Source organism: Myxine glutinosa, chromosome 14 (assembly GCF_964187855.1).
Source record: "Myxine glutinosa chromosome 14, kmMyxGlut1.1, whole genome shotgun sequence".
Taxonomy (NCBI): Eukaryota; Metazoa; Chordata; class Myxini; order Myxiniformes; family Myxinidae; genus Myxine; species Myxine glutinosa.
This window is the reverse complement of record NC_136274.1, coordinates 28631372-28657360: the sequence shown is the minus strand read 5'-3', so window position 1 is coordinate 28657360 and position 25989 is coordinate 28631372. Positions and strand designations below refer to the sequence as shown.

The window sequence follows — 25989 nt, the reverse complement described above, 5'->3', positions numbered from 1 at the left end:
CTCTATGAGTGATTTTTCATTTGTTTGTTTGTATGTCTGCACAGAATAAATATGATTTTCTCTGCAAGCGTTGGTCCGATTTACAAGAAATTTTCACCATAGGTGCAACTCCACCTGTATAATTGTCCCCCGTCGCACCACGGAGCGAAAGGGGGACTATGGTTTTCCCCACCGTGCGTGCGTGCGTGCATGCGTGTGTAAGTGAAGGACCGAATTCTATTTTGTTGTGTGGGTGCAACCCACGTCAAAATCCAAGATGGCCACCACCATGTATGTCTGAACCTTATGAGCGAAATAGCTTGAAAAATAAACGAACTACTAACTTCTAATCTGGTGTGTGGGTGTATCTACGCATAAGGAAGAACGCTATTGAAAATTGTGTCGCCACGTCAAAATCCGAGATGGCCGCCTTGCGTCTTCCACTTTGTCAACTCGCATCACTTCGACGACGGGGGACCTGGGCGTAACGCTTGTTTTATTATAATAATTATGACGTCGTAGGTCACGTGGTTCGGCCGCCATCTTGGAAAAATCGAAAAATTTTGCACCTCCATATCTTTGAAAGCACTGAATAGAAAACATTGAGATATGGCTCATTGTAAATAACTCTCCATGGGGAATAAGATATGTTAATAATGATGTCATAGGAGCCTCCATTATGACGTCATAATTCGACAAGTACAAAACTTCATCGGATCAAGATGAAATTTCTAGAGCATAATCTAGGAATAAATTGGTTTAGAAAAAAAAAGATGACGTCATCGGTCACGTGGTTCGGCCGCAATATTTGTTTTAACACAAAAGCCTTTTTAAAAAACACTGAAAATACATCCTGGTGAGGATTTGTAATATCTGATTGCTCTTTCTTGTTGTAATTGTCGTTGGTTGTCCCAAGGAACCCAGGGAGGTGCAGAAGTTGCTCCTCGATTCAATATACAAAAAAAAAAAAAAAAAAAAGAAGGTCTGAGGGGTCTCAGCAGTCTAAACATAATTAAGAGGGTTAATTAAGAAGGTGTTAATTTAATTTTACTTGAAGAAGAAGACGTTTTCGTCGCATACATAACCATATCCGTTTGCTCTATTTATATAACTAGGGCATGCCCGTACTATATATAAGCTAGGACGTGCCCGTACGTGGGTGCCCGTTCCTTGCCAAAAAAAAAAAAAAAAAAAAATTTGTGTAGGGGTGTGTGTGTGTAAACATCCTAGGGCGTGCCCGTACGTGGGTGCAAAAAAACATGCGTGCAAACAACAACAACAAAAAAAAACTTTGAAACCACGTGGCAGTAACGACCACAGAACCCCCCCCCCCCCCTCTATTTACATGAATGGTTTGGTCCATTCGCAACGACCACAGAACCCCCCCCTCTATTTACATGCAATGGTTTGGTCCAAAGCGAACGGTTTGGTCCATTCGATGTGATTCGATGATTCGATGTGAATGGTTTGGTCCATTCGCAACGACCACAGAACCCCCCCCCTCTATTTACATGAATGGTTTGGTCCATTCGCAAAGCCAAAGCGAACGACCACAGAACCCCCCCCCCCCCCCCCTCTATTTACATGAATGGTTTGGTCCATTCGCAAAGCCAAAGCGAACGACCACAGAACCCCCCCCCCCCCCCCTCTATTTACATGAATGGTTTGGTCCATTCGCAACGCCAAAGCGAACGGCGAACGGCTAAATCGCCATAGCTCGGTAAGTACTTGTCCGATTAATTTCAAACCTTGAAAAGGCACATCCTCGGGTCCCCAGCAATATACCTGGCAAGTTTCAAGTATATCGGACCCGTGGTTGTCGAGAAACAGCGGTCACAGACACACAGACACACAGACACACAGACACACAGACACACAGAGATTACTGGAATTATAGATAGATAACATATTTGAAAAAATACATTGTGTCGTGACACACAACAAAAGTGAGCATGTACGATGCACCTTCTCCTTCTCCAGCATCGGAAGTGGCCGCGTATTTTTATATCCAGCCGCGTTTATGAGTGACGACTCGCAAACGTTTTGTGCCTGATCGATTGTGATTATACGAACCTTTCTGTGAGAGGTACATGTCAGTCTGCTGTTGGGTTCTCATGTATTGTCATGTTTACATGTGTATATGATGAGTGTATGTCTTGTATTAAACTGGAACGACTTGGTGAGCTCTTCGAGGGCCGGGATGTGTTTTTGTGGATTTTGGATCAAGCTGTCGTCATATATGGTCATATACTTTTTTGGGTGTGTGTCGTGGGTTGTTGGTTAACCGGAATTGTGGTGACTTTCTCGTGAGAAGCACCACGCGTCATTCATGTGAGTAATGTTAGGCAAAAAGGCTCTGCGCTGTGTCTCAATGACAGTGACACATTGAGAAGATGGACATATGTAATGGGGTTTTGTGTGATTTGTTGAGCCAAACATTTTGAGATGTATGAGATGTTTTGCTTTGTGAAATTTGAAATTGTGGCTTCCAGGTGTATATTTTAACTCTAGGATGGATGAAGCGATTTGGGGGTATCGTATATGGTTGTTGGAGCTGTCTACATAATTACATATGCGGTTGGTATCTTGTGTGATTTTGGCAGGGACGTGGCTGCCTGGGTTTTCCGTGGGAATGGCTATGGCTGGTGTCACGAGTGACTGTAGTCTGTGTGTTCTGTCTGGAGTTACACCTGCCGTGTGTTATTAAATAATTATCAGCCAGGGTCAATTTGACGTTATAAACAACTCATTGGGAAGATCAATGTGGTACTTATCCAATCTCCAAACTTGACAGGATGACCAACGGTTACATAATGAAGGTTGCAGCGCATTCATTTGCCCCCCTCCCCAAGGGGGTTTTCTCCACCAAGTGGGATTTTCCCACCATTGCAGTCAATGGGGTTGCATGTTGAGGTGTATATCCATATTAAATTAGCTTTATCGTGGCGTTTGTCCAAAGAAGAAGATTTATCGTGGCGTTTTTCCAAAGAAAGACGCTTTCAATAACAAAATTGTTAATGAAAGTCAGGAGACGACGATGGTTCACGAGCGAGCGCTATTCAATGACAAAGGACGGACTGTAACCGAAACAGGCCCGGACAGGTCAGGCCCGGAAATGTCAAAACGAAGGTTACTGACCTTGAAATGAGATAGAAAATAATGTATAATCAGTTATGAGGTTAGTTAGCTGCACAATACCAAAATTTGGTGAAAAATGAAATGAAAGAAATAATAATAATAAAAAATAAATAAATAAATGAAAAATAAAAAATAAAAAATGAAAAATCGAGCTCCGTGGGGCTAGACACATGGCATTGGCCCAACCAAATATCGAAACCCCTGTCAGATTCCACCAAACCCCTCGGAGAAGATGTAGCTTGAACTTGATTACCTCCTAAAAAGACATCTTTTTCGGGCGTGGCTCCGCCCACAATGGGCGCAATACGCCCACTCTAGGCAGGACACAACTAGATCATGATATCAACCTCCCACCCAAGTTTCATCAAGATCGGATGATATCTGACAGACAGACACACCGACACACACACACACCGACACACACACACACACACACACACACACACACACACACACACACACACACACAGGCAGACGGTATCCCTCTTGGGGTCATAATTATCTCCATATCGTAATTATATTGCAGCATTGTCATAACTAGTGAGGTACCCGTGCTACACACGGTTGGGAGGCTAGAGGCAAACAGGCAATGCAGATATGGCGAATGCTAAAACATGAAACCAATAAATTCCACATTCATGTAGCACCTTCAGTCGCACATCAGACATGGACAGCAAGTTCGTGAAGGACTTCCATGAAAAACGTACCCGTTCACAAACAAACGGGTACGTTCACGTATAGAAACATCGATCGTGGAACCGTGGCGAATCTGCATATGGCGATCCGCGAAGTTCACGTTCAGAAAGTAGAGACCATCACGGCATGTCATTTACTTGAACTCGATATCTATTTTTCATTCCAAACAACATATCTCCAATCACAAAATAAACGTTTAACAACATTGATAATATTTCCTTCATTGTAAAAACTACCAAGTCAACAGTTAAAAGGATTTTGAGCCGATAGGTGTTACGGCCTTGGCAAGATCGATGGAGACAGCGATCTGTTGGCTGAAACACCGCCCAAATAGCTATGTGGAATTCTCTCATGTAGAGATTAAACCCACGTCATTTGAACTTTGGCCGAGGTCATTATTTACTTTTATCCTTTCCACATATATCGTGGGATTGTGAGTTGGAGAGACGGCCGTGATGGCGGGGAGGAGGTTGGCATTCTCTCAAGCAGGGATTCAACCCATGTCCTTATAAAAGGTCTTTGTCCGAGGTCACCGAGTCCAATCGGTGCAGCTGTGCAGCCGTCGGTGCAGCTGTTTGTGCGGCACCCGGGAAAATAACATTATGCGGGAGTCCAAACCTGAAAATGCTGGAGGCCAAAGCTGAAATTGGAAAAACAATATAGCCTATTTTACTCCAGGGGATCCCAGGATTACCCACCCAAAATATCATTGCGATCGGTTCAGCCGTTTTTGTGGTACATTCGAACGGACGGACATGTGGTGAATTATAGTAACATTTGCCTCTTGGGGTAAAACAACGCATGGGATACCTGGAAAGTCATGATCAGGCTACCACAGCCATGAGCCGAATGTGAAATAAAAAAGATCTCAAGTTATGATAGTTTGTCGTACAACGTTGTTCTGAACCTCCTACACACTACGCATTTTTTTTTTTTTACTCCTTTTCCACTCCCTTCTGCCTTGGTTAATCTGCATTGTCTGTATTGATCTACTCCGCACGGTTGGCAAGCTCTCGCCGGCATTCTCCAATTAGCAGCTCGACCATCACGATGTCATACAGGTTCGACCCACAATGCATTTCCTAAAACCATTGTCACGTGGGCTGAAAGCCAGACTGGGCTCGGGGCAATACTTATTGAACTTTGGCCGAGGACTTTGGCCAGACTGGGCCCCCTTAATTCGTTCAGATCTAATATATTAAGATTAAACCTGACCAGGTAATATTATGTACTCCTGCATTCCCAGCAATGATGAAACCAGCAGCCACTGGATGCAGATGAAAAGGAGGATCGTCCAAGTTATATACCGGGTGGCCCAGAAGTAATCGGGCAGTCAGTGAATCCACATTTAAGCAGAATTTTTTTATGAGCAGATCATAATATATGTATGCAATGTATGTGCAGAACATAATATTTAGACATAAATAGATATTTAGACACACAACAAAACAGAGGCTGTTACAAAAATTGTTCAAAGTGCTGCCCATTCTCATGAATGCATTTATCAACTCTTTTCACCAGAGTAGCATAACCTTCCAACATAAATCAACAGTCATTTGTGCGCAAGTAGCAACAATTTTCTGTTTAAGTTGCTCAATTGTCTGGGATTTCTGAGTGTAAACCGCATCCTTTAGAGTGCCCCAGAGGAAAAAATCTGGTGGAGTAAGATCTGGTGATCGGGCAGGTACTCAACTTGTCCACTGAGACCAATCCACCGCTGAGGGAAATGTTCATCCAACCAATTGCGCACAACGATACTGTAATGGGCTGGTGCCCCATCATGCTGGAACCACATTTCGTCAATATTCGGCCAGTTAGCAACAGCTGTAAGAAATCAGTTGTTCAGCATAGCCACATAACTCTCACCTGTCACTGGTCAAAAAAGAACGGGCCCACGAGACCAGCAGCACAAATCCCAACCCAAACGGTGACACCTGGGGTGTTGACATCCTTTTCAATTTCAACTTGTGGATTTTCACTTGCCAAATAAACAGTGTTGTGCCGATTGACATGGCCATTCAACTTAAAAGTTTCTTCATCACTCCAAAAGGTTTTTTCAGGAAAGGTGTCATCCTCGACACATGTTTGTCTAAAATGTTTGCAAAACCCCACTCGCCGATCTGGATCGTCTTCAGTCATAGCCTGGAGCAAATGAGGATGATCTGGTTTCAAGTTGAGCTCGTGAAGCATCCTCTGAATGGATGCTCTTGAAATGCCATTTTCTTGTTTTTCTCACCTGGTAGACTTTTTTGGACTTCCGCTGAAAGCAGCTTCAACAACGTGTTTGTTTTCTCCGGTACAGATGGACCTTGGTCTTTCAGGTTTTACCAAGTATTTAACTGAACCAGTGGTTTCAAAGCGCTTGGTAATACCCCCATTCCACTTATGCCGATCGACCCCGATCTGCACAACGGGAACGATCCTATTTGGAACGGGATCAATCGGCATGATCGTAAACGGAACGTCTTCGATCTTTGTCGATCGGGACAAAAAAATAGATCGGGGCGATTTTTTAAACATGTTTAAAATTTCCATCCCGATCTGAAATAGCGGGACTGATCGTGATTACAGCGTGAATGCAACGTAGTCCATCGGAATGATCGTAGTTAGGACGGCTTGATCGTAGTTAGAACGGCTTGATCGTGATCACAGCGTCGTTGCAGCGGGAGGATTATCTTGTGCCGTTTCGACGACGATCGTTACCCATCCGTCCCGCTCCAATGCCGATCAAAGCCGCTGTATATAAATCGGTCCGCATTGCATCGGCCTCACCCGATCGAGTATTTCGACACGACAATTTTTGTCAACGTTGTTAAGTGGAATTGATAACTGCATGAGCCAAATTGCATTGCCCAATAACCCCATGGTCTAAAATTAAAAGCGGTACAAGTTAAACAAATATTATTAATGATCAATTTTACCGCTTTTAATTTTATGACCTTTTAATTAAGTGAATGCAAACTTTGATCCCCTCTACCCAGCAAAAACTTGTCAAATTTTTAGCTTTTATTTTGAAGACCTTTCATTTTGCAATGCATTCTCATCCCCTCAACCCAGCAATAATAACTTCTCCCTTTCCAACCAACACAAGGCAAACATTGAATATCAAGTTTCATAATGTTTATTGTCACATGAATATCAATAGAAATCATTATCAATGCAATACATAACAATACAACAATGTCCTCCAAAATGTCTTTCAACTCCTTCCCATAGTGTCTCTAATGATGTCTCACCATCCTCTCCTGCCATGAAACTGCACCAGCAGGGCTGTTAAAATAGAGTCTCAGTACCTCCCTCTGACGCTTGGCCTCTACACTGTCCCTGTTACCTCGAACTGCCTGCTCCACCTCTAACATGTTGGCTTGATCTCTCCATTCACCAGGGATGATGTGTCGATAATCCTCCTGGTCCACCTCGGCATGCTGAATACTTGGGAACCCGATGCGGAGCATGTTGTGCAGACAGATAGCAGTTTCGACCAGGTCACGCACCACCTCAGGATACTGTTGTAGTGTTGTAGTGTCTTGAGCAAGCATTGCCAACGGTTTGCCAAGATGCCAAAGGCGTTCTCCACCACTCGTCGACCCCTTGAGATGCGGTAGTTGTAGACGAGTTGTTCAGGAGAGAGTCCACGTCTGGCATAGGGTTTCATCAAGTAGGTGCGGAGAGCAAAGGCATCATCTCCAAGGATGAAGAATGGCATCTCTTCATCATCGTTCCGCATGGCCAGGGGGTCGGGGAATCCAATGGTTTCATTCTCTATGCACTCTTTGAGCTCCGAAGCATTGAAAATCTGAGCATCTGACATGTGTCCCATTCCACCAACATCCACCCACAAGAACTTATAGTCGGCGTCCACCAGTGCCATCAACACGATCGAGAAGAGGCCTTGTAGTTGTGGTAGAGGCTGCCTGAGTTGGGTGCGCATCTGAGGGCGACGTGTTTGCCATCAAGAGCTCCGAGCACATGAGGGATGTTCCATTTACTTTCGAAATCATCAGCGACCTCTGTCCATTCTTCTGGGGTGGTAGGGCACTTCACCATTTCTTCTTTGAACTCTGCAACGATGGCTTGACACACCTCCGGAATGAACTTGACGATGGTGTTTCTGCTGACCCTGACGTCGTAGGAGAGAGTTGGGTAGAGGTCTCCTGTAGCCAGATGCCTCAGGGTGATGGCGAGCTTCATTCCAGGTTGTAGGGCCTTTCTCAGCCTGGTATCTTCTTTCTCAATCCTGGGGGTGATTCTGTGGAGGATTTCATCAAAGAGAGCAGGTGGCATCCCCACAAAGTTCTGGAAAGAGTTGATGTCCTCCAGCCTCAGTTCATTCATCAAGCGGTCGTAGTGCCCAAACTGCAATCTTCTTTCTTCTGTCAACCATGGCCGGACCCAGAACTGAGGGGCTCTTCTTCTTCATCTCATTCTTCTTCTCACTTGAGCAGCTCTTCTTTCATTAATTGCATATTGTTGGAGAAGTAGAGCGAGCTGCAGACGGCCATTTCTCTGATGTTGATCCATGGCTGTCTTCGACGATACTGATGATCGGCAAGCAAATCGGGCCCTATTTATATGGATCGGGACCTGAAATCTGCTTTTTAGTCGGCTTAAAGACGGGAATAGAGCGTAGTTAGATCGGTTTGGTCGGGAATGACGTAGTTGAAACGGCAATAGATCGGCAGCATCGGCGTTGGATCAGTTTTAGATCGGCGGCGATCGGGAATGCATCGTGTCAGAGCGGCGGCAATCACGAATGCAGCGTGGTTACAGCGTACGCGAGCGGGAACACAGCGGCTCTAAACGGCTTCGATCGGGTCTTCAGGGACCCGATCTACCCACGATGAGCGTGGTTACAGCGTAGTGATCGTAATCGGAGCGTACTTAGGACGTAGATACAGCGTAGATGACCAGTTTTTTCCCCAAAGTGTCCCGATCGCTCCCGACCTGGAGATCGGGGCTAATCGGGGCCAATCGGCATAAGTGCAATGGGGGCATAAGGTTGGCCACTGTGTCTCGTTTTATTAACCGGTGAAGGTGCTCTTCAAAAATGCGGCACGTCTCACTCTTATTGACCGTTTTGTAAAATGTCTTCACAATAAAGACATGTCTGTGTAATGTTGGTCACTACGGTCCTCCATGATTCAAATCTTCCACTTTTGGGGGATTCTGAAATCAATTAATAACATCAAACAAACAATTAATAATCAAAATAATAACAATAAATTATAAAATAATAATGAAGTTGTAGTGACTGTTGTTCGGCAACTGTCCTATTACTTCTGGCCCACCCTGCGCACTGAGCACCGGACTTGTGTTGAGAAAAAGCAGACATGGCTGCTAACTTTTTACAACTTACAAGATCAGTTCAGTACGTACTGCTGTACTGTGCTGCATTTCTATAATACTAATGTCCCTAAATGCAAATGACATGCAAATGACATGCAAATGAGCTTTTACATGGGGAAATTTTGTCATTCAAACTCCTCCTAGGCGCTTCAACGGATCCATTCCCGCTTTTCACCCTCGATTCTTCCCATGCTCGACTTTGTTAGTACGGTGAGTTTGTAATTTTAACTATTTTATTTCGTTTTTAAATCGCAAAAAACAAACAAACAAATGTTCACAAAATGGCGGAAGAGGCGAGCACGACAAGGATCACGTGACGCCAAAACCGTGGGCGAGTCGCAAAGAGCGGACTGGATTATTGGATTCGGAGTGCTCTTTATCCGGGTCGCAAAGAGCGGACTGGATTATTGGATTCGGAGTGGTCTTTATCCGGGATCCGGGACGTTTGGATTCAGAGTGTTCTTTTCCACTCCATGCGGGCGAACAGAATCCTGTCAGACTGGTGCTGCAAGGCCTCGCGAACGCTTCAGAGAACATTTCGGATGGTTTTTGTTTTGCTACTCTAAACTTTCATAGGTTTTACTTAGCCGTGATTTCCTTCATCTTTTGGGTTGCTTTTTCGGATATACGCACGGTGAGTTTGTAATTTTAGCTATGCAAAAAAGTTTCCCCGAGGCCAGCGCGTTTCATCCTCGCCTACTCACGAATCGTCGCTTATTGTCCTTCGTCGGGGGGTCATGCCGCATTGAAATGCCCTTTGTTGTGCCGTCTGTTCTCTTCTTTCAATCTAATAGTATCTAATAGATAGATAGTACTATGGACCGTCATGGAGACGCGATCAATGCCACCACGCTGTGACCCATACGTGCCTGCCCCCGTCCTGCTTCTTCGACTTAATTGAAAAAATACTTCCTGATTTTGAAAAAATACTTCCTGAAGATTTTGAACTGATCAAATGAACTACACACTTTTTTTATGAGAATACCTAAAGTCTGACCGAGCCTCAATAATAAAGCCTCAATAATAATTCTTAAGATTGTTCATTTGAGCCAGAAATTATTCTTAAATAGATATAGAATTATATAAATATAGAAATATAGATTATTTTTAACCAACACAAGGTGAAAACTATTCTTAAGGTTGTTCATTTTGAGCCTGAAATTATTCTTAACCAACACAAGGTTTAATTTCACCTGAAGATCAGGGAGAACATATCAAGTCTGTAATGACATTATAGACAAGTCTGTAATGAATGATGTGTTGCTTTATCCTTACTAATCATCAAGCCTGTTCCTTCCTCACAGCCCTTAAAAAATGCCACGACGTGCCAGAGCCCACGTGGAAGGTAGGGCGAACAGATTGCGCCTGCGAAGAAACAGGTACGAACAACGGCAAAGGGAAAACCAGGATGCACCAAACAATGATGACCAACCAATCATTGCTGCATTGAATGATCTGGCTGAATTGCAGCTACAGCATCCGCTTGCCGTTGATCCACAGCCAGAGGCATTGGGGGCAGAAGAACAACCACTGGTACCTGACAATATAATAATTGAAGCAGAACAACCAATTCAGTTACCACCCCCACATCGCCTCACAGGGATGGACAACAGATGCCCACACTGTGCAGCAAGATATTTCCAGGAAGAGCGCTCGGCACAAGTCATCTTCACAAGATGCTGCTTCCAAGGGAAAATCACGTTACCTCCAATTGAAGCTCCATCGCAGAACATTACGGAGCTTTTCGTGGGTGACACAGCACCTTCCCGTCACTTCCTGGAAAACATTCGCAACTACAACGCTGCCTTGGCAATGGCCTCCTGGAATGCAACAGTCACTCAACATGCTGCCAGGGGACCACGTGTTGTTACCATTCATGGGCAACCTTATCACCTTACATCTGCACAGGAAGCTCCACAAGACCAAACACCCCAGTATGCACAGCTGTACATCCTTGATACCAACGAAGCAATGCAGCAAAGGCTTAATGACCCAAGGAATCAAGTCCTTCGACCTGCCGTACTCCAGCTGTTGCAAAATGAGATTCTGGCTGTAAATCAATATGCACAGCAATATCAAAACATGGGTCAAATACTTCAGAGAGAAAGACAGAATGCTGCTGCCAACAATCAGCCTGTTCAGCCAGTCAGGATGATCATTGCCAAGCGTCCTTTCCAGGATAGGCGCTACGATGATCCAACAACCGCAGAGATAGCAGCAGTATATGTTGGAGATGATGGCGCACCGCCTGATCCAGCTAACAGAGATCTGGAGATTTATCCAGCCGGTGACATTAATGCAAACAACACTGTCAAAATCAAGGCTACATCTCCAAATGCAGACCCAATGACCTATCCATTGTTGTTCTTCCATGGTGAATTTGGCTGGAGTGTTGATCTCCAGATCAATGTCCAACCACATCACAGACAACAACAAGGTGCAAGACGCAGAACACGCCTGACATTGAACGAATTCTATGCATTTAGAATGGCAGTTCGTGACAACTTCTCAACCATTCATCGTTCCCGTCTACTATTTCAGCAATACCTGGTAGATGCATTCACAAAAATAGAGGGAAATGAATTAAACTACATCAGAACACATCAGGCAGTGCTACGTGTCGAATCATACCCAGGCTTGATGGATCATGTGCACAGGCGTGCTGAAGCAGAGGGTGCAAATGTAGGCCGCATTGTCATACTACCATCAAGCTTCACAGGCAGTCAAAGAAATATGTACCAAAACTACCAAGATGCAATGACAATTGTAACAAAGTTTGGCAAGCCAGACATCTTCCTCACCATCACTGCCAACCCAAAGTGGCCTGAAATTCAAGAAAACCTCCTTCCCAACCAGTCTTCAAATCACAGGCCAGACATTGTCAGTCGCGTCTTTCAACTTAAACTCAAAGAGCTTCTTCATGATCTCCTTGAAAGACACGTGTTAGGACACATCACCGCATATGTCTACACCATCGAGTTTCAGAAGAGAGGCTTACCACATGCACACATGGTGTTATTTCTAGCAGATGCTGACAAACCACGTACACCAGCAGATGTCGATCGCTTGGTATCTGCAGAAATTCCAGATCCACATATGCAACCAGAATACCATGAAACAGTCAAGAAACACATGATTCATGGTCCATGTGGAGCACTCAACCCACAGTGTGTCTGCATGGAAAATGGGGTATGCAAAAAGAAGTTCCCCAAGCCCATACAACAAGGCACTGACTTTGCAGTAAATGGATATCCACTGTACAGAAGACGTGGCGAACACACAGCACAACTTCGCAACAACACTGTCAACGACTCATGGGTTGTGCCACACAATCCTTACCTACTCATGAAATTCAGTTGCCATATGAATGTGGAGGTATGCACTACAGTTCAAAGTGTCAAGTATATTTTCAAATACATTCACAAGGGAAATGATGCAGCCCATGTGGAAATCAGGCAGAACCATCTGAATCATGATGAAATACTGCAACATTTGAATGCCCGCTACGTCGGACCACACCAGGCAGTATTCAGACTTATGCAGTACAAAATGCATGGCAGAAGCCACACCATCATCAGACTTGCAGTTCACCTCCCACTGCAACAGAATGTTTATTATCATGAAGGTGGCGAACAAAGAGTGCTTCAAGTCAACCCAAACACAACACTCACAGCCTGGTTTATACTCAATCAAGAGGATGAAAATGCGCATGAATACTTCTATGCTGACATTCCTCAACATTATACTTTCGACCAAAGAAGAACCAAGAAATGGAAGCTAAGACAACGTTTCACTGCACCCATCATTGGTCGAATTTATCAAGTGCAACCCTCTGATCCACAAAGATTTGCTCTTCGATTGCTCCTGCTTCATCGAAAAGGAGCAACATCATTTGAGGATCTCAGAACAGTCGATGGTCAATTGCACAACACATTCAAAGATGCAGCAAGAGCAATGGGATTGCTTGAGGATGACGCTCAACACAGGCGCTGTTTGCAAGAAGCAGCGGTCATGAACATGCCCTCACAAATGCGTCAACTGTTTGCAACATTGATGGTCTTTCAAACTCCATCTGACATCAGAGGCCTCTTTGAAGAATTCAAGGAAGCCATGTGTGAAGATTACATCAGACACGATCAATTGCGAGACCCAGAGATCACTCTGCAAGACAGACACATTCACCTCTGTCTCTGGGACATTGACAACTGCCTCAGGGTTCATGGTAAGTCAATTTCTAATGAGCAATTTTCTGAACTTCCACAGCTTCCAGCTAATTTTATCCGTCCACAGAATCAACATGAAGACATTGACATTGTTCATGAAAGACAACAAGGTGAACAAATGTTACAACAACTCAATGATGACCAGAGGCACATTCATGACACCATCATGAATGCAATCATAACAAACTCTGATCAAAATTGTTATTTTGTGGATGGACCAGCAGGTACTAGTAAGACCTACCTTTACAATGCCTTAGTGCACAACCTTCAGGCTCTAGGAATCAAGGTGAAATGTATGGCATATTCTGGCATTGCCAGTACTTTGCTCATAAATGGAGCCACTGCACACTCCACATTTCAAATACCTCTTCCTTTACTGCCCGATTCTACGTGTAATGTAAAAAGGCAAAGTGCCAGAGCAGAAATTCTCAGGCAAACAACAATCTTCATTTGGGATGAAGCATCAATGATCCCATCAAATGCACTTAAAGCTATTGATGTGCTCCTCAGAGACATAACACAAGTTCCCCAACCATTTGGGGGTAAATTCATGTTTCTTGGGGGTGATTTTAGACAGGTTCTCCCAGTTCTTCCTCGAGAAGGTAGACAAGCAACTGTCCGACAATGCATCAGAAACTCACACCTGTGGCATCACTTCCAACAATTCCGAACGGTCATAAACATGAGAGCTGTTCGAGACGAAACATACAGACGGTTCTCTGAATGGCTCTTGAGAATTGGCACAGGAGATGAACCACATGATGACAACAATCAAGTAACCCTTCCACAGGAAATCATGTGTGAAACATTGCAAGACATGCTCAACTTTGTCTACCCACAAACACAACCTGGAGCTCCAAATCTCATGCAAGATCCCGTGTACATGTCAGAGCGTTGTTGCTTAACACCATTGAATGAAGATTCTCATCAAATTAATGATCTCATTCTACAACAACTGCCAACACCAGTGCACACATATCTCAGCACGGACAGTGTTCTCAGTGATGATCCAGAGGAAGTTGCAGCATATGCAATAGAATTTCTCAATGCACAAACTCCAAATGGACTACCAAAACACAAACTAGAACTAAAGGTACAAAGTTCAGTTATTTCACTTCATCATACATATTTCTCCTCAGAATTTGTTCCATTTCTTTTTTTACAAATGTGTTTTTCTATCCAATGCATCATTTTTCTTATATCCAAGAAGATATCTACTGCTTAAACCTTTTATATAATACCACATATTCTACTTTTTCTTTTATATTTTATTATGCTTTTTACAGCTTGGAGCAACAATCATTTTGATGAGAAACATCAATCCCAAAAAAGGACTGTGCAATGGCACCCGTCTCATTGTCAGAGACTTGCAACGTCATGTCATATGTGCAGCAATCCTATCAACTGAATACAGAGGCCAGTATGTCATGCTACCAAAGATTGCAATTTCATCACAAGATTCGCCTCTGCCAATCACCATTGTCAGGTGCCAATTTCCTGTCAGACTTGCATACTGCCTTACAATCAACAAAGCCCAAGGGCAGTCATTAAGGTATGTAGGAGTTTACCTTCCTAAACCTGTATTCAGTCATGGTCAATTGTATGTGGCAGTCTCCAGAGCAAAATCATTTGCTGGACTCAAAGTCTTCACATCAAATGGCAGACTAACAGAAAATGTTGTCTATCATGAAGTACTCACATGAACATTATTCAACATGAATGATGACAACAACACACATCAACATGACAAGACAACAAGACAACATGGATGCGTGCACCAAAAGTCCTGGCTTATGAACTCTAGAAGCATCAATGCGTCAATCATGAGTTCATCATCAACTGATCACTCGCTCTTCGCTGGTTCATGCATACAAATGCCTCCAATCAGCGTAACCATTCGCTGGTTCATGCATGCATAAGTATGCCCACACTCAGCGTGCTCATGAGCAAATGGATCCTTTTCAACAGGCACCATTGCTGCAAAACAGGCACCCATTGCCTGTTTTGTACTCACTCATTTCCATCTTCCTGTTTATGCCATTTCATACTTCATACATCGTATGTTTGGCCAGTGAGCGCATGGATCCATTACAAGTGATTCTGGTGCGCCCCTCAGTCCTACCCGGACAAACATTTGCATAGCACCAGTTTAAGCCAGGCAGATGAACTCACCCTTTCATATCTGGCCATTGCTTCTTAATGGCTGGCGACCATTGATGTGCTCATTAGAGTTCTCTTCGTCACTCAGCTCTTACATGCAAAAAAATGCAGCAATCGGTGCATCATGAATCGGTGCATCGGAGCAGATGATAGCAATCGGTGCATCCATTCATTCATCTCATCACAACAACGAGCCTCCTTCACAAGTAAGTCCATTAATATATCCATGTGTTACAAAGACAACCACTGACACAACCTTCACACAACTGTTTTTGTTTACTATCATTTGCACTGGACAACATATTTAACTTCACATATGTATAAGTCCATTAATATATCCATATGATACAAAGACAACCGATGACTCGACCTTCTCACAACTGTTTTTGTTTACTATCATTTGCATTGAACAACATATTCAAATTCACATCTATATGTATTAGTTGTTTTAGCACAGGTCTCTTATGCAGAATAAACTGTACAGCAACATAAAATCATGCCTGTTCACCCTGCTCAAAAACTAGGTGAGAAAACACATTTCTTAGCCAATCAGGTAAGACAAATATTCTGTTTACCTCACTTCGGTCATCAAATGATACAAAGAAATCAGGTAAGACAAATATTCTGTTTACCTCACTTCAGTCATCAAATGATACAAAGATTAATTTATATATTTTTTTTTCCAAGACTAATTTGCATCATGTTTTTTAAGCGGGTTTTTATTATAAAAATTAATATAAAAAAGACAGATTTATGCCCGCGTTTAGCGGGCTCTCATTCGGCTAGTATTATAATAAGATCTCTATCAAGTTTGAATTTGATCCCTATAGCCACTCAAGTTATAGACCTTTACAGACTTTGACCTTTGACCACTTGACCTCAAAATTTAATAAGTTAATCTGCACATCATTATAAATACCTGTACCAAGTTTGAATTAGATCACTTCAGCCGTTCTCAAGTTGTAGAGTATAGACCTATTAGGAGACTTTGACCACTTTTCTTCAAAATTCTAAAATCCTCAATTTTCATCCGATTGACTTGAAATTTTAATAGGGTTTTCATATCGGCTAACTGAATTCAACCATCAACTATTTTTGAGATCAACATAGGCCAAAAGGTCAGCATAGGCCAAAGGTCAACGACTTCTTTCAAATCTCTAAAAATAATGCTCAATTTTCATCCGATTCAATTAAAATTTGAAGATAATTTGCATATCTGGTCACTGACTTCAACCCCACCTATTTTTTGAGGTCAACATAGCCCAAAAGGTCAACATAGGCAAAAAGGTCAACAACCATTTCAAATTTCTAAAATCCTCAATTTTCATCCGATTGACTTGAAATCTGAACAGAATTTGCATGTCGGCTCACCGAAACAAACCACCCATTATTTTGAGGTCAACATAGGCCAAAATTCTAAAATTGTCAATTTTCATCCGATTAACTTAAACTTTGAAGACGATTTGCATATCAGGTCACTGAATTCAACCACTAATTATTTCTGGGGTCAAAAGGATGCCCTACTGAATGCCATTCTACTTTGTTCTGTTTTGCCAAGTGTCGCTCTATGAGGGATTTTTCATTTGTCCATCTGTCTGTTTGTTTGTCTGCACATAATAAATATAATTTTCTCTGCAACTGTTGGTTCGATTGACAGGAAATTTTCACCATAGGTGCACCTCCACCTGTAGAATTTTTGTTCATGATAATTATGACGTCATATGTCACGTGGTACGGGCGCCATCTTGGAAAAACCGAAAAACTGAAAAACTTTGCACCTCTATATCTCCGAAAGCACTGAATAGAAAAACTTGAGACATGGCTCATTGTAAATAACTCTCCATGTGGAATAACATATGTTAGTGATGATGTCATAGGTGCCTCCATTATGACGTAATAATTCAACCAGTACAAAACTTCATCGATCAAGATGAAATTTCTTGAGCATCATCTTGGGATAAATTGGTGGAGACAAAAAAAATGATGACGTCTTCGGTCCCGTGGTTCTGCCGCCATATTTGTTTTAACACAAAAGCCTTTTTTTTAAACCCCCACTGAAAACACGTCCTGGCGAGAGTCTACAATCTCATTGCTATTTTTGGTCAATTACATGCTATTGGAACGCACCTTTTAGAACTTTAGACCCTTCAATACCCTGTTGATCCCCGAGAGAGGCTCTTTAGATTCTTTTCTACCCTTTCGGCCTTACAACGTATCGATCTTCACACCTTTAAAAACCTTCATACCCCTTCGACCTTTAGTTTTAGACGTTTTTAAGACTCTCAAGACAATTCTGTTCCTTTAGAACCTAAATTACACCCTTTTTAGCATTTTATGGCCCTTTAGACGTTTCATATACAATCAAAGACCTTTAATTTAGTACATCCTTCCATTTATTTACCACACAATATACACCTCACAAAACAAGAACAAAGGCAAGGGTCTGCAATCTCTGATTTCTATTTTGTAGTTTTTTTATAGACACCTCATTACAAAAGGCATGAGTAATAGGGTTCTCAGGATGCCAGAAACACATTTGCATGATGTGGTATCCTTTCAAGGATGTAAAAGTAGAAAGGAAAGATCTGGCAGTGTATTTCCTTGACGTTACAAATATTTATGGTGCCATTCCCCATGCATTATCTGATCAAATGGGTCAAAGCAATGTAAGTAACTGTGCCTCCCTTACTTTGACTCTCTCTGTCCTTAGTTTCTTCCGAACTCAACGTCAGGATATATCAGGTTTTGGGACACTCGCTCGTCCCGCATGATTGTCAAAGTCGCTGCATCTTCAGCAGACATCCGAGGAGACCTCAAAACCCTTGCCTTCGGGCTTTCCCATCGCGCCTTGCCCAGTGGACAGCCAGTTCATATCACAGTGGATGATGGAGTGGCTGAGTCAATAGGTGGACTCTCATGCAAGGGATACAACTTCACGGACCAACCTTTCACCATTCCACGAACACCGTACGGTATGTTCACCATTGCACAAACAACCACAAGGACCTTACTGGGGCAATGTTGCCAGAAAAAAAAAGGATTAAGATGGTCGATAAAGAAAAGATACAATGACGTATACCTCAAACTGATGGGGGTTTGAATCTCTTTATTATCATTTTCAGCCAATTACCATTTAAAACTCAGCCAATTTGAGAACATGGTGTTGTGCAGGACACATTACACAAACCTAACAAATTATTAATTGTCTAGCTTACCAGGACAAGACTTATGGTAATGACTGTAGTTATGTTGATGAAGTAACCAGACACTCAAAGCGCACTTTCACAGACAAGATTTGCTCTTTGCTGCAACCTTTGATGGGGTATATAGATTGCAGTAGATCTGAGAACTAGTTGCGGACTTACTCACTTACTCATTCATTGACCAACACACAGCACCATTACAATAACTTTAATACATCACCCAATAAATTACCACGTGCGTATATGTCATGATAAATACATCGGTAATCAAGGGATGCGCAAAGCACCCCTCCTTTTATATGGAACGGTTTCTCTGTATGCAACTTTAACATGGGGACTGAAAATTAGTTTCTTGGCTTCCACTGGATGAAATTGGCTGCAAGTTTCCGAAGTAAATGCTTTGTATGTTGAGGTAATATGTTCTAAATTTCAGCAACATCTGTTTCCGCATTCTTGAGTTTTATTAAGAAAACCCTCAAATTCACATTGGTGTCTGTCCGTCCGTCCGTCCACCCAAAATGTGTTCGCGCTCATATCTCAAAGGCTATACATTGAAACTAGCTGAAACTTGGAATATGCATCGGCCAATACATCTAATTAATGTCTTTTGAAACAAATTCCACCTAAGTGCCATAGTTATTGCTTTAAAATTATATATATATATATATATTGCTCTAGAAAAGTTCATATAAAGGGGCACCCTACATATAAAGGTTAAAATACATTTATTTCTTCATGCAGCTGTATGAATCAAATTGGCACCCCTTTATATGAACTTTTCCAGAGCATTACTTGGTTCCTCCTAAGGACACAAGGGTAGGACAGTATGCAGATGAGATTTTTTTGAATGTCTCTTATTTTCTATCATCCGGCATTTTCCAGAGGCCATGGAATGTCCCTTATTTCCTATGATTTGGCATTTTCTACAAGCTATGAAATATGTCGCTTCTTTTCTTTCGTTTGTCACATGGCACATACCATATAAAGGGGCCTTTTCTATGCCTCTGGAATTTTTCCCAAGAATAGTTTGTGTGTCGTACAATTTTGTGCCGAAGATTGGGTGCACTAATCGAGCCCAGAGGCCTTTCTCCATAACTCAGGAACGTGACATAATCCATGTTCAAAGCACTAAATTAACATCTGGTTCATTTTGATGTGAAGTATTGTGGTTATGCATGAGACAACTTTCTCAAACTGCGATTAAGACCGCTTCAAGAGTAATATTAAAGTACCTCACCTTAGAGGACTGTATTAAATTTGGTCTGTGTGCGGAATCACCTCCTGACACGCACACATGCAGGTGAGGCTAAATATAGGTCTGGACTTTACACAGTGGTAAGTGTTTTAACCCAGTTTACCCCCAATCGATCTCTCCCTCAAACACCCCCAACCCCAACCCCTGCTCTTTCTTCATCCTTCACTTCACTGAATGATTTGTACTGGAACACATCTTAACCCCACATGAAGGGTTCAGTCAAACTCCATCACATAAACTTTTGTACATGTTGAGTTCTAGCTCCAAGCTTGACCCCTAGGTTCACCCCTCAACCCCAATCCTTTGCAGCTGAATGTCATGCCAGTGCTGATCCGCATTTCAAAAACTTTCAAAATTTCCATTTCTCATCCAATGTCACTGGAACGCTGCTTTTGGCCGCACACTGCCCGACCGGACAACCACGTACCTGGGAGGTGTTCATATACATGGAAACTGAACCCAATTCACCACCCGAGCTGACATCATGGTTTATGGCAAGATCGTCAGTTTCATCCATCATAAGGCCACTGAGGTACTCATGGGATTTTACCCTGGGTAGATACTAATTTACATTAACTACATAAATTATTACATTTATTTCCCCTCTATTTCCTCACCTCGAAGTATCCTCATCAATGTTGGAAATATTCATTTGATCTCTCCCTTCTCAGGTTGATGGAGTTCTTGTTCAGCTGCCATATTATGACCCAAGTGGGGACTTCCACATCTTGTATGAAAAGTTTCCTGTTTCTGTGCTGCACACCAAGAACTATTTCACTGTCAAATACAACGGTACCTGACACTCACAACTCAATATATGAAGACAGTAAACACTCCCATCACTTATAGTACTCTAACAGATTTGATATCCTTAAATGGTGACGTGACACAGCCAGATGTTAACTCCCAAGGTGCCAAGCAGAGGCTTTCTGCACAAGTGGTAACCCAATGGTGTGATGTGCTTATGATGAATTGATTTGGCCGTGCGGTGATTTCGGCGCACACTTTCGGTTTTACAGGGAAACTTGGTTACGCTGGAGGTCGATTCAGCAGTTCAAATGCACAGCGAAACTGCTAAAAAGTGCAACAGGTCAAATAAATAAGAACTGAGATCGGGATGCAAGAAGGAAACGACGAATAAGCTGACAAGATGGAGACCTGCTTAACTAGATAGAAATTGTCTCCACACCTAAACCTTAAACTAAACTGCTCACATGCACACCCGTTCAGTGATATAGAACATACAAAAAGGTGTGACAGGATGGATGAGGTAGAGGTTTTGGTGGTCCACTCAGGACCCTTTTCTCTCCTCTCTAAGGCAACTCTCAGCTCAACTACAGACTTGGCATTTAAGATGGAATATTTTATTTTCTTGACTTGGGTTTACTTTCTTAACTCATTATATCAATCTGGTGAGTTTCTTTTACACTTTGGTGATTTATTTGTTAAAAGAACCATGTCACAGATTGTCTGTCACAGCAAGAAGTCAACAACAGGATTATATCACAGGTGGCGTGGCAAAATGTACGGACAGGTGCATTTGATGATTGGCTTCACAGTCGGGTATACAAGGGTTGTTGCGTTCTGTATTAGTGGAAAACAACTGCTGCACGTCTCCAAAAGTTATTGCCGCTTCCTCTGGAGATGGTCCGTCAACTCGACAATGCTGTTTGTCATGGAGTGGTGGCTTTACGAAATTACGGCATGAAACAGCGTGCTATTGCTCGACAGTATGGCATCACTCAAGGTCAGGTGTCAAAGATCCTGAAACAAAATGCTCAGAGGGGTGTCCCTACTCCAATACCGAGGCCAGAACGTCCCCGCAGAACCACAAGGAGGGATGATCGTCAGCTGCACCGGTTAGACCGCAATGGCCGTACCAAGTCAGCTAATCGGCTTAGGGCTGAGTGGCAGCAACTGACAAATGTGCCTGTATCCAGAAGGCTAGTCAACCAACGACTGGTTCAAGCAGGTTATCGTGCCAGGCGTCCCCTGAGAAGCCACGCCTGACCAGACAACACCGCCAGCGCCGATTGCAATGGGCCAGAGAGCACCGTCAATGGCAGCCAGGACACTGGAATCACGTGATCTTCAGTGACGAGTCTAGATTTCTGGTCTATCGTCAAGATGGCCACGTCCGAGTGCGCAGACAAGTGCATGAAGCCTACAACAAAGATTGTATAGTGCCAAGAGTCCAAGCTGGAGGTGGTGGGGTGACCATTTGGGCTGCTTTTCATGCAGGGGGCAAAACTGACCTGGTTGTTCTGAATGGAAACCTGAACCAGTTCAAGTACAGGGCCATTCTGGAAGAAACATTGCTTCCATTTGCTCGTGCAGCCTTTCGAGGAAACTTTGTCTTCCAAGATGACAATGCACGGCCTCATCGTGCTCGCATGATCCAACACTTTCTTGCTGACCGTGGTGTAGAGCATATGGAGTGGCCTGCCATGTCCCCGGATATGAATCCGATAGAGAACTTGTGGGCAGAATTAACGCATCAAATCGACCACTTGGACCAGCAGCCGACCTCTGTGCGTGAATTGCAGCAGGCTATTGTCACTGCATGGCAAGCGATTCCTGTCCAAACCTTGGCAAATCTCGTGAACAGAATGCCTCAACATGTACGTGCTCTCCTGAATGCTCGTGGGGGTTACACGAAGTACTGAACTGTAATTTTACTGTCCATAATCCCAGTCGTAATTTAACTTTTGTTTTTGTTAAAAAAAAATTGGGCTAATGTGCAAAATAAAGAGATACTTCTGGAATACGTACAGAAGTTTAACACAGTACTGTCCATGAATTGAGTTCGATATCAGTTTACATCACTTTCAAGGATCAATTTATTTGTTTCGAAATGTCAAATGTGGTTTTTGTTTCTTTTAAAGGTCACATTAACAAAATCTAGAATAATTTCAACATAATTCCAATGAACTTTTGGTTCTAAGACATCTTGAAAAGTAAGTTCACCCCCACAAAAAAAAATTGCATATTAAATGCCAAGTCTGTATATATCCACCGTCGTGCGCTTTCTGCCCTGAGGCTTTCATCCCCCTCTCACCTCTCCATCCCCACAATGTTCACGTATTTAACCCACACAGTGACGGAGTTTCTCACCTACATCATGCCGCTTTATCGTTTCACCCGTCATTTCAACAGAGCCGTGTGGGGCTCGCACTTGTACACACTCTAACACATTCAGTGGCTATTTCAATGCGGTTGAGTGGGGCTGATACGCACGGAACCACCAGGTTGATGCGGTCTTGTGTAACAGATGAGAAATGACAATGTAAATGATTGAGAATGCTCAGTGGAAAAGTAAAGAGTGGAAAAGAGACAGGAACATGGAGCTTCCTAAACACACAATCCTGATAACTGGAGTTACGAAACACTTACACCAACATTCATTAGGAGATAACTAATTAATAATTGACCTCATAATTAATAACAATAAATTAATAAGTATTTTCATCCTAAATCGAAGTGTGGGACAGGAATGGAATGAACCACCTTTAGAGGCCATTTTTCCCGCATAGCGGGGGTTCGCCTTTTTCGGGCACCATGGTCCCCTTTTTGAAGCAATGTTTTATGGCCGGATGCCCTTCCTGCCGCCAACCCTGTTGGTCACCTCTTGTGACACACGGAATTACCAGTGAACTGGTACTCAATTTGCCGACCTCAGAAGGATGACAGGCTGAGTCAACCCCCCTGGCATTCATTTGGCAAACGACCGGAATTCGAACCCAGAATCCTAGGATCCCAAGCAGGCACCCGAACCGCAAAGCCAACACCAGGCAACAGGAATGGAATGTTAAGAATTAATAAACATTTCTGATAAAACACTCGATTAAAGCACACTCACACCCCCACACCCCAACCTGACTCCACCCTGCAGCCTAATCCCGTGTAATGTCATTCTCCCCAGGCTGGCGACGCGTGCAGGTAGAGCTGGAGAGTGAGGAACTTTATTTTGGAGAGATGTGCGGACTATGTGGGAGTTATGATGGAACTGAAGGAGGAAACACTCGACTTCCAGATGGCTCTGTTGCTCCCGACCTAAATACCTTCTTCGAGGCCTGGGAAGAATAACCTCGAGTGACAAAATTAATCTTCTTCATTGTGTCTCTTCTCAAGGCATCTTCCCTCCCCTCACCTCTATCTCTCTCTCGTGCCCATCTCTCTCGACCTCTGAAGTGTGTTCAACATCTGCAATCTCTCCATTACTTAATTTTACCGAAAACGTCACTCCCCTTCTCCCCCCAAACTTGCTCACTTTTGTTTTTCGTAAATTGTGTAACCTTGTGAGTGATCGTGATTTTTCACAATACTTAATAATCATCCCTGAACATGTAATCAGATCAATCAATTCCACACCATGGATATAATGTTCAATCACATTGCATCATTCATGGGTTTCTTCATCTGTTCACTTTTGTGACACATTGATGTTTCACTTTCTCTTGGTAAATTTTGATAGTACCGTGTTGTGTTTAATCTTCATTTGGTGAAAAAATTAAAAAAAATTGTTCTCTCGGGTTTAAATGCGTTTATGTTGGTGGTATTGTGTTTGTGACGTTTTCAACGTTTATATTCCATGGGGCATTTTTACCCGTCGCCTTGTTGATGTATTTAATCAAAAGACTTCGTGTGGTCATGAATAAATGATTTGCAGTATGTTGTCCTGATGTGTGAAATCTGGATCGGTAACTCTGCTTTCATTTATTTGTGACCATAAATGCAAAAATCTCAGTCTGCAAAGACCTGAGTGCCACAGGACGCCATATCAGTTTGGATGTGACGTGTCGGCCTAATTTATGTTCATGACGTCAGTGTGCTCCTTTCATTGACGATATATATACATATATATATATATATACACTACATGGCCAAAATTATGCGGACACCCCTTCTAATTAGTGGATTTGGCTGTTTGAGCCACACCCATTGCTGACAGGTATATATTGTTGCGGATATGGAATTTGGCCTCCATATCCGCTTGTAAATATTCCCCTATTTCCCCAATACTCCCCAACTATCCCCAATCCCCCATTCTCTAGTCCCATTGTCTGTAAACAACACTCTGTAGAACCGACCTTCCCCTTTTTTCCCCCATTAAATGTCGTGCCCAGGTCCACCGCATCTCACGTAGACAACTTTCGGACATCTTGCTAGTTATTCGTAGTCTATGTCAGTTAAGGACTCGTTTCCATTAATTCTGACTCTTCGTTGCACCAGAATGTGATCGTATGGCACCAGTAGTGAGTTTAGGACCTCCCCATACCTCCTCCCATCTTCCCCATGAAACAACTACAACAACAACTACAACAACAACTACAACAACAGAGGGGCGCGGCGCGGCGCGGGGAGTGTGCGTCCTCACTCCGGCTCGGTTAGCCGCCATTGCCCATGCGCTCCACGGGGTTACCACGAAGGGGCTGGCTGTCAGCTCCTCGTCAGGGGCGGAGCCCGGTAACCCCCCGCAGCCAGTGAGAAGCGGCGGGCCGATTCCATCTGGGGCGGAGCTAACGAGCCGAGGGCGTGTCACTCCCCGCCGGATATACGCAGCGACTTACCGGACGTGACGTCAGATGCGCCCCCAGCTTGAAAAGACAAGTCGCGACCTCCGAGCGCTGAGCGACCTCCCCGCATCTACTGGACCGGACCGGGTCGATTCTGTCCCTGAGCCAAGAGTGCACCTTGAGCCATCGACTACCCGCTTTCCTTGCCATCAATCCCCGTGTGAGTCAGTTTTGTCCTGTTTATCTGTCGTCTGTCGGGGCTACTATAAGACCGTAATTAAGTGCCTACCTTACTATGCTGTCTCTCTCATCCCTGTAATCTGACCTTCCGCAATATTATAACCTCCTCCGGAGGTCTTGAGAACTGAACCCTTGGTGTCGTGTCATTTTAACCCAGCCGTTGTGTCCTTTTCCTCAATTGATTTAGCGTAGCGCGACTCGGCCAACGTTCGAGTATAATCGGGTAACTTGTG

The 25989-nt window shown here is 43.3% G+C and overlaps 1 protein-coding gene across 1 annotated transcript in view; it reads left to right on the top strand.

Moving 5' to 3' along the window:
* Positions 1–24101, top strand: part of LOC137439585 (uncharacterized) — a 136811-nt gene extending 112710 nt beyond the window's left edge. The window contains exons 12-13 of the mRNA XM_078768068.1: positions 20672–20792; positions 23923–24101. Of these exons, the coding sequence (XP_078624194.1) occupies positions 20672–20792; positions 23923–24086 (285 nt within the window). The 3' untranslated portion in view covers positions 24087–24101. The remainder of the gene's footprint in view (positions 1–20671; positions 20793–23922) is intronic.
* The last annotated feature ends 1888 nt before the right edge of the window (positions 24102–25989 follow it).